At 39.4% G+C, this 15616-nt stretch overlaps 1 protein-coding gene across 2 annotated transcripts in view; it reads right to left on the reverse strand.

Moving 5' to 3' along the window:
- Positions 1-15616, reverse strand: part of LOC133560345 (acetylcholine receptor subunit beta-like) — a 32298-nt gene that overhangs the window by 15860 nt on the left and 822 nt on the right. Inside the window, exons 1-4 of one of the 2 annotated variants that reach the window (XM_061912790.1) lie at positions 7824-7843; positions 7618-7751; positions 1941-1985; positions 1749-1858 (exon numbers count right to left, since the gene is read on the reverse strand). In XM_061912790.1, coding sequence (XP_061768774.1) covers positions 1749-1858; positions 1941-1985; positions 7618-7644 — 182 coding nt within the window. In that variant the 5' untranslated portion in view covers positions 7645-7751; positions 7824-7843. Of the gene's footprint in view, positions 1-1748; positions 1859-1940; positions 1986-7617; positions 7752-7823; positions 7844-15616 lie in introns of those variants that run through there. The other variant, XM_061912789.1, reaches the window with a different exon arrangement.

Here is a 15616-nt window from a genome sequence, read left to right on the forward strand (position 1 = left end):
ACGACCTTCGTATTGTGAGGCAGACGCACTAACCCCTCTGCCACCGTGAAGCCCAATTGCAGTATTTTCAATTTGCAGAATTTCTCGTTGATTGGATAATTTCTACATTTGGATGTTGCTCCGTTTGCTCCTGTTGGCCACCGTTATACTGAATAGTGCATTCTACCAATATAGCCAGATTCCTCCTTAGCCAGGGGTGTCAAACTCATTTTAACTCACGGGCTTCATGGAGGAGTAATATCTATTCCTTGTGGGCCGGACGGGTAAAATCATGGCACAATAACTTAAAAATACAACTACGACAACTTCAGATTTTTTTCTTTCTGAAAATGTACATATGACAAATATTCCATTTGACGAAACAAAAAAGTTAGTTGAAAATTCTGAGGAAATAATTATTGTAGTTTCAAAAACAACATGGGGAACACAATAAACTTAGAGTTAATCTCAGTGTATCTACAAAGCAATTAAACTTCAAGTCACTGCCCATCTATGATTGAGCAAAAACCAATACAGAGCATGAATAAAAACTATGTATGAACTAACTCAGGGGTCCCCAAAAACCGTCCCGCGGGAAGTCGCAAGTTAAAAAAAAAATAAAATAATACAAATTGTATGTATATATGTATGTGTATATATATATATATATATATATATATATATATATATATATATATATATATATATATATATATATATATATATATATAAAGTTAAGTTAAATTACCAAATATATTCACACACACACTACGTGTGGTGAAATTTGTCCTCTGCATTTGACCCATCCCTTTGATCAACCCTCTGGGAAGTGAGGGGAGCAGAGGGCTGCAGCGGTGCCGCGCCTGGGAATCATTTATGGTGATATATATATATATATATATATATATATATATATATACATACATACACACACATTTTTTTAGATTATTATTTTTTATTATTTTTAAAAATCTGTTCTTTTTAATCCTTTTTCTACCGCTTGTTACTCTCTGTATCTCCTAGCTGCTCAGGCAAATCATATTGTCTAAAAATGCATTTTCCCACATACACAGAGCCCGGCCCCCAGCCACTTTTTTTTAACCCAATGCGGCCCCCAAGTCAAAAAGTTTGGGGACCCCTGAACTAACTCATTTGTCATTTTTACATATTAATCCTGTACTAACTCAACAAACTATACAAATGGAGGTTCAAGCTATTTAGTAGGGTTGAGATACTCCCTGCCCTCTAGGCATCACTGTGTATCGATAGAAAAATAAAAGCTGTGCAATGTGTGAACAATTTCAACAAACCAAAAAAACAAAACTTAAAAGACTGACAGTATAGCTGTAAATCACACACTGTTCACTTACTTTAAATTAGCACAGAAGACACAAATTTTCACAGAAGTATATCAATATGCGGGGACTCATACAGCAGTTTAAGTGGGGTCACCAATCGTTTATGTTACTCCTGTTTATTTTACGTTGAGTCGCAGCCTCACTTTACTGTGCACCTCTTGCTTGGTATGCTTGTTCGCCCCGGTATAAACCATTTTCTTGCCTAACAGAATTGCTTTTGTGACATCCAGTGGACAACTTTAGAACAGCAGTTTCTTTAACTTAAAAATGCAGCTCACTTAGCAAAGTCATCCCATGGGCCGGATTGAACTTTAGGCCCTTAGATCGCATGTTTGACATCCCTGTCCGAAGCCATTAATGTTTGGAGATGTTTGACAGGAAGTAGATACCTGACATAGCTTGTCGCCTTACTTGTTGATAAGGACAATATCCGGCAGCCACACCTTCGCCGCAGGGATACGCAACACCTTTATCCCGTCATGCTCTTTGGGATTCCATGACAGCCGGTGGTCTGACCATTCCTGTTTATAAAGTTTCATCTAAAATGGTGTGTTGGTGCACAGATTTGTGAGTTCTGCATCGGCTACAGTCACAGATTCTTACCAGATTCATAACAACAATGGTGCTCATCTCTTCATTTTTCATATTCTGAAGGAAAGCAAAAGAAAAGAGAAGCTAAAAATACACACGCAACATATATTTATTAGGGCTGTCAAACGATTAAAACATTTAATTGCGATTAATTGCCTTTTGTTCATAGGTAACTCAAAATGAATTGTGATAATAGCAGATGTATATAATTTTTCATCATTGATAACAGTACCCTAAACTGATAATTTTGAAGGTTCAACACCATGGACGGACAATTAATTTGCTTGAAATGTGTTTTAAACTTTATGCTACTTTAAACGACTCAACACAGAGAGGACAAACATGATTTAATAGCAATTTAAAAAAATGCCTGCCGTGTATTGGTGTCTTGCCATATTTTGTATTTTATAGAAATACAGAATTTTTATTCCTGCTTTAGGAGCACTGGATTCAGAGAAGAAACTACATTTGCATGTTTAGATAACAGTTTCACGCATAAATAGCACAAAATGTGGATTGTTATAATCATGCTTTGATTGTCCAAGATGTTTGGTAACACCCATCCATCTATATTTTTGTCGCTTGTTTCTTTTGGGGTCACGGGGGGTAGGAGCCTATCTCAGTTGTAATCTGTGATAGTTCTACCTGAATAAATGCTTCTGATATTCTGTACATTACATGGTGTACAAGTTAATGGCCTTTATATTGTTGTGTGGCAATGTTTGAACCTTACCTATCAATTAATAAAATGTAATATTAAGCCTGCTAATCATTTTGTAATTGAGGACTTGACCAGAATGTTATAAAATAATCCCCCACCCCATATTCTTCAACTGCTATAGTAGCATTTCCTTAGGTGCAAATATCACAGAATAACATTACAAAACATCTCTGACAAAACAGGGATGGGTACCGTTCACATTTGAATTGATTCGGTACCTGGGTAATCTATACAGGTACTCAACGGTTCCAATTTTCGATACTTTTGTGTGCGTACATTTGGTAAAAAGGTTTTGTGTAATTACATTTTTAAATGTTTAACTGTAACATATTGATTCGTGTTTATTGATCGATCATCAATATATCAAATTAGTATCCAATTATTTGTATAATAATGTGTTCTTCGACATAAAAACACTTACCTACAACAATTCAGTGTTATTTTCTTAGTATTGCACACAATTGAGGAAAACAGAATGGAGTAAAAATAAAGACCAATCATTTTGATCAAGTATCAAGTATTAAAGTACAAATGAAAGTGAAGCAAAAACTTTACATTAACAATACAAAGTAGAGTACAAGGAAACGAGCTGATTGTAACTATTGATAGTTCAAAACCAAAGCTAACATTCTTCTACAGTAGGCTTTTTATCTGGAGCAGACATAGAGGATGATGATGTCATTATCGTCACCAAATGTTAACGCCATTGCTTGTGTTGTTGGCTGCAGCCGAGTCGCTAAAGGTGCAAAATGCAGGAGTTGCAGCCGTACATCTAACTTGGCTACACTCTTCTGCCATGACAAAAATCCTTTGTTTAACCAGGTGCTCCCTCAGATTGGAAGTATTCCTTCCATTTGCCTTGATTTTGACATTACAAATATTGCAGCAAGCATAATCTGCATTAGCATTGCATTTGGAAAAGACGGACCACACTTTACAGCATTTTCTTTTTGGCATCGTTGGGTTTTTGTCATGAAACATTGATGGATTGCAAGATTACTAAGAGCATATCTGCTTTGAAATCACTTGTTTTCCTCTCAAGTGCAAGCAAGTACTCGCCACTTGCATGTGCTAATTCAAACAGACATGACGTCACGTGCAACCCAGGCACCGAAACATGGCACCGCTGGATCTTAGGTGAATCATAGCACCGGCTGGTCTAAGTATCAGATCTGGTGCCTGTCCCTATTGACAAAGCATGATCGTAGTGTAAAACATTTTTATTTTTTAAATGTAGTCAAACCGGATGTAAAGCATAGGGCTTTTATTTTGAAGCTGGAAAAGTGTGTGATTGGTTTGAGAAAGTGTCTTGACATGTTTTGATGTTGGATAGACTGTTTGCAATAAAAAAAAAGTCTCCTTTTGACTTCCTGCCGACCATCTTTCAATTCTGTTGAGCTTTTATGTCATCTTACTTAATAAATCAGTCACATTAACAATCTAAACGTTATGTTATCACTGCACCTTAACCGTAATCTGAACATGGAAATAAAGTACCACCAACCTCGACGCGCGCAGCAGGCGTTTGCTCCAGTGGTGTCGCCTCTTCTCAAAGCAAAAATCAGTCCTTTCTTGTCAGGAGAACAACTTGCCATGGATTTTAACCTAATGTTTCCATAAGGTAGCCTTTCCTTTGTATCTGCTGGCTATGACTCATCAGTAGCAAATGAACTGATGCCAAGTTCCCCCACTCTGGCACAGCCAGTGGGGTCCAAAAGTAGTGTGTGCTTTAAAATTATTTCCCTTATTGAAATTTATAGTTAACGCGTTACTGCGTTAACTTTGACAACCTTAATATTTATACATACAAACCCCATTTCCATATCAGTTGGGAAATTGCGTTAGATGTAAATATAAACGGAATACAATGATTTGCAAATCCTTTTCAACCCATATTCAGTTGAATGCACTACAAAGACAAAATATTGATGTTCAAACTCATAAACTTTATTTTGTTTTGCAAATAATAATTAATTTAGAATTTCATGGCTGAAACACGTGCCAAAGTAGTTGGAAAAGGGAATGCTAACCACTGTGTAGCATCTCCTTTTCTTTTAACAACACTCAATAAACGTTTGGGAACTGAGGAAACTAATTGTTGAAGCTTTGAAAGTGGAATTCTTTCCCAATATTGTTTTACCTAGAGCTTCAGTCATTCAACAGTCCGGGGTCTCCACTGTCCTATTTTACGCTTCATAATGCGCCACACATTTTTGATTGGAGACAGGTCTGGGCTGCAGGCAGGCCAGTCTAGTACCCGCACTCTTTTACTACGAAGCCACACTGTTGTAACACATAGCTTGGCATTTTCTTGATGAAATAAGCAGGGGACCATGATAACGTTGCTGGGACGGCAACATATGTTGCTCCAAAACCTGTATGTACCTTTAAGCATTAATGGTGCCTTCACAGATGTGTAAGTTACCCATGCCTTGGCCACTAATACACCCCCATACCATCACACATGCTGGCTTTTCATCTTTGCGCCTAGAACTATCCGGATGATTATTTTCCTCTTTGATCCGGAAGACACAACGTCCACAGTTTCCCCCCAATAATTGAATGTGGACTCGTCAGACCACAGCACACTTTTCCACTTTGCATCAGTCCATCTTAGAAGAGCTTAGGCCCAGCGAAGCTACCGGCGTTTCTGGGTGTTGTTGATAAATGGCTTTAGCTTTGCATTGTAGCGCTTTAACTTATGTTGTGTAAGGTTAGGGCTCTCAACTGCAATCACACAGAAAGTGGGAAACTGTCCCATATGTATCAAACACAGGACCACACAGAGAGAGCCTCTGTTGACAACCCCTATACCGGAGCGACCATGGCAACGCGTCGGAACAGATTTGTTCATCTGGGACAAGAAAACTTACCTGGTTGTGATAGAGTATTTCTCTCGCTACATTGAAGTGGCACACCTCCACGTTGCAACTGCAGAGACAGTCATATCGGCTCTGAAGAACATCTTTGCTCGGCATGGAGTCCCCGAAGTGTTGATGTCAGATAATGGACCGCAATTTGCCGCTACTCTCTTCAAAAACTTTGCCAGTGAGTATAGCTTTACTCACATGACCAGCAGCCCACGATACCCACAAGCCAATGGAGAAGCTGAGCGAGCGGTGGCCACTGTAAAAGGCTTATGGAAAGAGGGAGGAAACTACGCAAAAGCTCTACTCAGTTACCGAGCTACCCCGTTGGAGAACGGCTACTCTCCAGCCCAGCTACTCATGGGGAGACAGTTAAGAACTACACTCCCACAAGTGCCCAAAACACTGTCTCCACGCTGGCTAAACATCAAACAGTTCCGAAACACAGAGACACAAGGGAAACGAAAACAAGAGCAACACTACAACAAACGCCACAGAACACACAATCAACCGGAGTTACACCCAGGCCAGAGTGTATGGATCACTACTGAAAACGTTCACGGGACAGTCGTACAGCGGGCAGCTGCCCCGAGGTCGTACCTCGTCAGATCAGAGGATGGGCTGTTGAGGAGAAACCGTTCACACCTGCGTGCAACCCAGCAGCCAGCCAACAGAGAGGACACTGGCTCAGATAGTGCAGACCAACCTGCGGCGGAGCCAGATGCTACATATGTTACAAGCTCGGGCAGACACTCACGCCCGCCTAAGAGACTGGATTTGTGACTTGACGGTTTAAAAAGAGTTCCAGACTGTCATTGTCAATGTTCAAAAAAAAAAAAAAAAAAAAAAAAAGAGAAAGAGAATGTAACTGTTAACAGTCTGGTGTAAAAAAAAAAAAAGAAAAAAAAGGGGGGAGAAGAGATGGGAATGATATGGTTCACGTTGAAAAATAAAAATAAATATTTGAGTTAGTATTGTTAAATGCTTGAAGTTAAATGATAAGGGTTCTTACTTAAAAGGGGGAGATGTTGTGTAAGGTTAATATAACCTGTACTGTATTGGCATGAAGATGCCTTAGCCAATCAGATGGCTTGTTGTTAGTATGTGCTATATAGGGATGTGACGTCATCACTGTACTGGCTAAGGGTTCGAAGTAAAGGAGTTAAACACAGAGTCACTCTCTATCTTATTATTACATACACTAACTCAACAACTTGCACTTACAGATGTAGCAACAAACTGTATTTAGTGACAGTGGTTTTCTGAAATGTTCCTGAGCCCATGTGGTGATATCCTTTAGAGATTGATGTCGGTTTTTTATACAGTGCCGTCTGAGAGATCGAAGGTCACGGTCATTCAATGTTGGTTTCCGGTCATGCCGCTTACTTGGAGTGATTTCTCCAGATTTTCTGAACCTTTTGATGATATTATGGACCATAGATGTTGAAATCCATAAATTTATTGCAATTGCACTTTGAGAAACGTTGTTCTTAAACTGTTTGACTATTTGCTTACGCAATTGTAGACAAAGGGGTGTACCTCGCCCCACCCTCTCTTGTGAAAGACTGAGCATTTTTTGGGAGGCTGTTTTTATACCCAATCATGGCACCCACCTGTTCCCAATTAGCCTGCACACCTGTGGGATGTTCCAAATAAGTGTTTGATGAGCATTCCTCAACTTTATCAGTATTTATAACCACCTTTCCAAACTTCTTTGTCACGTGTTGCTGGCATCAAATTCCAAAGTTAATGATTATTTGCACAAAAAAAAAAAGTTTATCAGTTTGAACATCAAATATGATGTTTTTGTAGCATATTCAACTGAATATGGGTTGAAAATTATTTGCAAATCATTGTATTCCGTTTATATTTACATATAACACAATTTCCAAACTCATATGGAAACGGAATTTGTAGAAACCTAAGCCTGGCTGTCTATTTAAAACACAGTCAAGAATGTCAGCAGGACAGCTGGCATCAAGTGGGGGATGGGCAGCTTACTGGAACAGCATATCTTATACTGCTACATGAGATTGGCGCAACAACAATCACTTCTTTCTCAATGCTTTATTCGTGTTATTATTTTTGTATTGTAACTCACCAGCCCAACCAACGAGGATAGAGTCATGCCCACTCGAACCACCACTCGCTCTTCAGGGGTGTGTGCAGGCCGAACCTTAAGATTATAGTTGGTGAAGACCTCCTTTGTCAGAGCCTGCTCTACATCCGCAGCTCCTGAACAATGACACATAGCAATATTTAGTCCACAAATGTGCTCCAGCATATATTTTTAGCCTATTCACACACAATGATGGAAGGAATCAATTAAGTGCGATCCCTGGTCTTCCGCCTAAGAGACGGGTGTGCTGACGACCCAGCTAAAAGCCAGGGCTGGCTAATTTGGCAGTCAGCACACTCTTGAAGTCCATTACGCAGCCACACTGGCTGGCCCCCGTTACATTCACCGTTTCAAACCTCACTCTCATCCGGATCACGCCACCATTGTAACCCAGATGGTTTGGCCGCCTGCCTTTGTCCAATTCCGCGCAGAGACGAAAACCCTTGTCAGCATGCTTGCCTTTCATGCGGATTGCCAGGGTTTGCGTCCCTGTGCGGAATGGAATAAAGGCAGGGGGCCGAAAAAGGGACGTTTTTGTCATGAAAAAGGGAGGTTTTTGTGGTTGGTGCACTAATTGTAAGTGTATATTGTGTTTTTTATGTTGATTTAATAAAAATCCTTCTGCGGCCCGGTACCAATCGGGCCACGGCCCGGTACTGAGCCGCGCCCCGGTGGTTGGAGACCACTGCTTTAAACCACACATTAAAAGCGTTACTAAAACGGCCTTCTTTCATCTCCGTAATATCGCTAAAATTCGCTCCATTCTGTCCACTAAAGACGCTGAGATCATTATCCATGCGTTTGTTACGTCTCGCCTCGATTACTGTAATTAATTAATGAATGAATTAATTAATTAATGTATTATTTTGGGGTCTCCCCATGTCTAGCATTAAAAGATTACAGTTGGTACAAAATGCAACTGCTAGACTTTTGACAACAACAAGAAAGTTTGATCACATTATGCCTATACTGGCTCGCCTGCACTGGCTTCCCGTGCACTTAAGATGTGACTTTAAGGTTTTACTACTTATGTATAAAATACTACACGGTCTAGCTCCAGCCTATCTTGCCGATTGTCCCGGCAAGAAATCTGCGTTCAAAGGACTCCGCCTTATTAGTGATCCCCAAAGCCCAAAAAAAGTCTGCGGGCTATAGAGTGTTTTCCATTCGGGCTCCAGTACTCTGGAATGCCGAACAGTTTGAGATGCCACCTCAGTAAAAGCATCTAAGTCTCACCTTAAAACTCATTTGTATACTCTATCCTTTAAATAGACTCCCTTTTTAGACCAGTTGATATGCCGTTTCTTTTTTTTTACTCCTATGTCCCACTCTCCCTTGTGGAGGGGGTCCGGTCCGATAGCCATGGATGACGTACTGGCTATCCAGAGTCGAGACCCAGAATGGACCGCTCGTCCAGAGTCGGGACCCAGGATGGACCGCTTGCCTGTGTATCGGCTTGGGACATCCCTGCGCTGCTGATCCGCCTCCGCTTGGGATGGTTTCTGCTGGCTCCACTGTGGATGGGACTCTCGCTGCTGTGTTGGATCCGTTTTGGACTGGACTCTCGCGGCTGTGTTGGATCCACTATGGATTGAACTTTCACAGTATCATGTTCAACCCGCTCGACATCCATTGTTTTCGTCCTCTCCAAGGTTCTCATAGTCATCATTGTCACCGACGTCCCACTGGGTGTGAGTTTTCCTTTCCCTTATGTGGGCCTACCGAGGATCTCGTAGTGGTTTGTGTTGTGATTTGTGCAGCCCTTTGAGACACTAGTGATTTAGGGCTACATAAGTAAACATTGATTGATTGATTGATATAGGACACTGTTAATTAAATGGGTCCACTCGGGATTAAAGATTCAATTAGCATTATCTTGTATTCAGAGCATTTTAATGTCGTAATAATCTGCTTGTGTGAGGTTAAACAATTTAGACAATTCACATTTTCAGTAAAGTTAAGTGACTTTTCACTCAAATTTAAGATTGTTTTTGGTTTCCACCAGACAGAAATGTGACTGGGCTTCCAAAGGAACCGTATATCGGACAATGCTACTATGCTTAGTGGACCCTGAAAGCACCACACAGGTCCCTGGAGCTGTGATGAAACACAACCAGACCTGCCCTTTTGGTGCCAACACCTCGTCAAGATCCAACCATGTAGTAAGTAACCAGAGTTTCTTGTTCTATGACAAGCTGAAGCACTGCATTTGAGCTGCTTCGATAAATCAAAAGACCCCAAACCAAATCAAACAAATTGAAATTGAATATTTGCAATCTAATTAATTCATACGAACTTTATTCTTATTCAAATAAACATAGCCTGCCAGATTGTATTAAGGTCATCTATAAGGATGTATTTCGTTAGGATTTTTTCAATACCGATACCAACATCAATATTCCTTTTTTAATTCCGGTATTCATCAATACTCTTTTCAATACCATATAAAATGGGTGTAAACGAAGAGTGAATAAATTCCTTTTTTATGGCATTTTATCAGCGCAAGAGCTTGTACACCACCAACATCATGTAACATCTCACAGCAGGGAAGTCTTTATCAACAACTGCTTTTTAGGTCTTAAACAAGACAACTATTTTTGCAGTGCAAGGTGCAATACAGGTATGTCATCATCTTATAAAGACCCCACAGACCCATCACTGTGTTTTTGTTCATTACAATTACACTCAGCTGGAAATAATATTTATGTTTAGCATTCATGTGCAGAGCTCATACATCTACATGCTACATCATATAAAATATACACTAGATCAGGGGTGGGCATTACGTCGATCGCGATCGACTGGTCGATCTCGGAGGGTGTGTCAGTCGATCTCAAGCCAGGCATTAAAAAATATACATAAAAATGAGCAATCATCAATCATACCAAGACTTCACTTTTGTCAGTTGTTTGACATTCTCGGCACCCGAGGATCTTGTGAGATGATGCTGGCTGCTGCAAGCTCATATTTAAGAAAAAAATCCCTAACAGGGCGGACGCAGAGAAACACATTTTATTTCTAGAGACTCCGTACCTACTGTCAAAACTCTAAAGACCGACTGCACAGTTCCTGTCTTCACCATAAAAGACCTGTTTCATCCTGCCTGTGCTAACAAAATAAGAGTCTCAGAAAGCTAGCGTGCACAAGCTAGCAAGCTACGGAGTTTGATGCCAATGTATTTCTCCCCCGCCCTCAGCGACCGCTTTCTCACTTGCTTGCCCACCCGCACACTCACTGACGTCACTCACCTGCTGCCAGACATTAAAGGGCCACACACATATGCTACTCTCATAACATAGTGTTTAAAAACGAGTATGCAAGTTGGACAAATGAGATGCCAAATCCAACCACTTTCATGTGGTATTGGACAGAAAGGAGGACTTTTTTTTTCCTCCATTTGAAAATGCGCATGTTATCAGCACTACTGTCTAATTCCAATCAATGCAAGTCATCAGAATCAAATACAACAACTTATATTCTTGTCTTCATGAAAGAAAGGAATCTATGTGTGTTAAACATGCTTGTATTATCATTAAACACCATTAATTTGTTAACAAAAATGTCTCTTTCATAAATAAATAAATATAAATTATAAATAGGAATGAGGTAGATCTCCTCGACTTGGTCAATTGAAAAGTAGCTCACCTGCAGAAAAAGTGTGAGCGCCCCTGCACTATATTGACAATCAATTAGCATGTTAAGTGGGTGTGCATTCTACCAAGGTGTGTTTTGATTCCATGCAACGCAATGGACTGACATCAGACATTAAATCTCATTAACTCTTTTAGCATGCGTGACTTTGAGGGACTTTTGAGGAGGAAATATTGTTGCATTACATACTGTTGTGTGATGTTGCTTCCTTATTTGTCATTACTCCATGCTGAATATCAGATCCTACCCAAGTTGTTTTTTATGGGTAGCAGCGGCCACTGAAGTTAATGTGACAGCGGGTCATAATCATGATGATCCCCTGGATTAAAAAAAGTATAGATGGCTGTATTATTTGTCCAAAATCTTAACTGTTTTCCTCGATCGTTCCAATTAGGAAACAGTACAAAAAAATTCAGGGGGTACTTGGTATGCATCCTTAGTCATCTACACATAAATCTTTAATTCATGTCCATAACATAAAAGCTAATGGCTAATTACGTGGCACAACCATTGAGGTTTGCAAATAGAAAATTCAAAATCAATCTTTTGCGACAAAGTAGGATGCTCAAGGGATCAAATGTTTATCTCAATGAACATTTAACCAAGAGCAATGCTGTTATTGCTGAAAGAGCTCGGTTCTTACGCAAAGAGGGAAAAATACAAGCAACATCGTCGTCCAACTGCAAAGTCTACATAAAGTTAAATGGTGCACTTGAGCAGGCACAAATGCTAATGGTCACCAGAGGTGGGTAGAGTAGCCAGAAATTGTACTCAAGTAAGAGTACTGTTACTTTAGAGATTTATTACTCAAGTAAAAGTAAGTAGTAGTCATCCAAATATTTACTTGAGTAAAAGTAAAAAGTATGTTGTGAAAAAACAGAGTAACTGATGAGTAACCTGTTCGTTTAATAATTACGGCAACAGATAATGCACAAAAACATAAAACTAGCAATGAGCAAATTCATAGCCAGGAATATCTCTTAAGCAACTAAAACTATAATATATATTAAATAATAATACATTAAAATAAAAAAATAAGGCAAATTGAGCCACAATAACTTAACAGCACCATAGGCTCAGTAGGCATTTATTGATTGATTGATTGATTGAAACTTGTATTAGTAGATTGCACAGTACAGTACATATTCTGCACAATTGACCACTAAATGGTAACACCCCAATACGTTTTTCAACTTTTTTAGGTCGGATTCGATGTGTGACGGTCACGTGACCGCCTGGTTTTGTTTGATTGGTCCAACGTCACCAGTGACTGCATTTGATTGGTGAAAGGCAGGCATGCGTAGTTCCTACTTTGAATGCGTGTCTGACAAAATCAAAACAAACAAAACGTGCATTAACAGATCGATAAAAAAAAGTAGCGAGTAACGAGCTGATTGTAGATAAATGGAGCGGAGTAAAAGTAGCGTTTCTTCTTTATAAATATACTCAAGTAAAAGTAAAAGTATGTTGCATAAAAACTACTCTTAGAAGTATAATTTATCCCAAAAGTTACTCAAGTAGATGTAACGGAGTAAATGTAGCGCGTTACTACCCACCTCTTATGGTCACAAGCTTAAATGGTTTGAAAAAATGTGCATAGTTTGTGGTTTGCTGGTCTATATGTTTTTTGGTGTTTTTAGGGTTGTCATCTATTCTGCAAATCCTTACTAACTTTAAATGTCTATTAAACTTCCCAAAAAAGGACTCAAAATTGCCCACTTGAACATCTGTAGTCTGAAAAACAAGGTCATTGAGTTGAGTAAAATACTGGAAAATAATCTACAAATAGTTGCAATTTCTGAAACTCAATTGGATGATTCAATTGACAATACTAAAATTTGTATACAAGGTTACAATATAATTAGACTTGATAGAGACGGACACGGGGGAGGAGTAGCCTTTTATGTACAAGACCACATTCCAATAAAGCGAAGAGGAGACCTCGACTTGACAGATGTAGAAGCAATCTGGATCCAGGTTCACTTGCCACATCTAAAGCCATGACTAATCTGCAGCTGCTACAGACCACCTTCCTCTGATGCAGCATATCTTGAAAAAAATTGTGCAATGCTTCAGAATGTTTCTGACACAAACAGAGACATTTATTTCTTAGGAGACTTAAATATTGACTGGCTCTCAAAAAACTGCCCTATGAAAAGAAATGTTAATGACACTGCCACTGTATGTAACCTAGCTCAAATTATAAATCTACCAACCAGAATATCCATCCATTTTCTACCACTTATTCCCTTTTGGGGTCGCGGGGGCACTGGCGCCTATCTCAGCTACAATCGGGCGGAAGGCGGGGTACACCCTGGACAAGTCGCCACCTCATCGCAGGGCCAACACAGATAGACAGACAACATTCACACACTAGGGCCAATTTAGTGTTGCCAATCAACCTATCCCCAGGTGCATGTCTTTGGAAGTGGGAGGAAGCCGGAGTACCCGGAGGGAACCCACGCATTCACGGGGAGAACATGCAAACTCCACACAGAAAGATCCCGAGCCTGGATTTGAACCCAGGACTGCAGGACCTTCGTATTGTGAGGCAGACGCACTAACCCCTCTGCCACCGTGAAGCCCCAACCAGAATAAATATGAACAATTCAGGTGTATTGTCTTCAACTTGCATAGATCATCTTTTTACTACTTCAGTAGATAAATGTTCAAAGGTTGTTTCAGTGCCAATTGGATTTAGTGATCATAACATGATTGCTATGGCAAGAAAAGTGAAAGTCCCCAAAGTTGGACCTACAATTATATATAAGAGACTCTACAAACATTTATGTGACAATGCCTTTATTTAAGATGTACATAACATACAGTGGTACAGTGTATTTGAGTCAAAGCATACTGAAGCAGCTCTGCATGAATTCATGAAGTCATTTTCTTCTGTCTGTCATAAGCTTGGCTTGACATTGACCTGAGACACTTGATAAAAGATAGAGATAAATGGAAAAGAGTTGCTGTAGATTCAGGTAGCTCAGAGGACTGGCTAGCATATCGCTCTTTGAGAAACAAAGTGACCAAATTAAATAAACAGAAAAAAAGGGTGTACTACCAATCTAGAACTGAAGAAATTAAACATGATGGCAAAAAACTTTGGAGTACTCTCAATCAAATCATGGATAGAGATAAAATGGGAAAAACACCAGCATTTATTGAATCAAGTGAAGGCTTTATCACCAAGCCCAAAGAAATTGCTAATTACTTCAACAATTATTTCATAAGTAAAGTTGATACTATATTGAGATAATGCATCATGAATTGTCATGGATGAAAGTTGGTGAAAGACTAGCGTGTAGTTTGATTCTATTTAAAAAAAAACATCTATACATACCATAAACTTTCATATCTGTATTCTCAGCTGTTGCTTGCTAGTGACAGTCACAACTACGGTACCAGGCTAGCCCTAAGAGGTGCTGTCACCCATCTTAAACCCAAAAGTGATGTTTTGAAAAAGACTGTAATGTATCGGGCTATCACTTACTGGAATAGACTTCCACAATATCTGCTATCAATCACCAGCATAGTGGGCTTTAAGAATAGACTAAGAGGAGAAGTATTGCGGAAATAAATTATTCTAGATTGTACCTAATGTCATGACTGTTTTTATTGACTATTGAGTATTTTATTGATTATGGGATAAGCAGCAGAAAATGGATGGATGGTACTTTTTCGTCACTTATTTTTTGTCTTTGGTACACTAATGTGTATATTTAAGGCCATTGGTTCTTTGTTTTCCATCCATCCATTTTCTACCGCTTATTCCCTTGCGGGGTCGTGGGGGGTGCTGGCGCCTATCTCAGCTACAATCGGGCGGAAGGCGGGGTACACCCGGTTCTTTGTTTTATTTTTGCAAAAATATATATATATATATATTTTTGTATTTAGTATGAAAATTGTTATGTAACATAAGTTATTAGTATTTTGGTTCTTTGTTGTTGCTATTTTTGTATTATGACATTTTATTATTGGATCATGTTGTGCTGCATTTTAATCTTTTGTTTTGTGCTTGTGTGTTGTTTTTTGCCTGGACTCCAGGAAGAATAGTCTCCACTGCGGTGTAGACTAATGGGGATCCTTGGTAAACTAAACCAATTCATCCACGATACATTTCACTATCGTCATCATGTTCATGTGACTACATAATGTGTACTTGCCTGAGGGTTGCAGTTAGCACTTTGCTTAGCTCTAAGGTCGTGAATAAAACAACTTGTTGAGATGACAACTGGATCCCTTCTTTTATTGTCACATCGAAACATGACACTGAAGACTACACTTTTGCTTTTGCTAGTCTCTCTTTTAGAGCAACAAACTTAACAGT

This window comes from Nerophis ophidion, linkage group LG10, assembly GCF_033978795.1.
Source record: "Nerophis ophidion isolate RoL-2023_Sa linkage group LG10, RoL_Noph_v1.0, whole genome shotgun sequence".
NCBI lineage: Eukaryota > Metazoa > Chordata > Actinopteri > Syngnathiformes > Syngnathidae > Nerophis > Nerophis ophidion.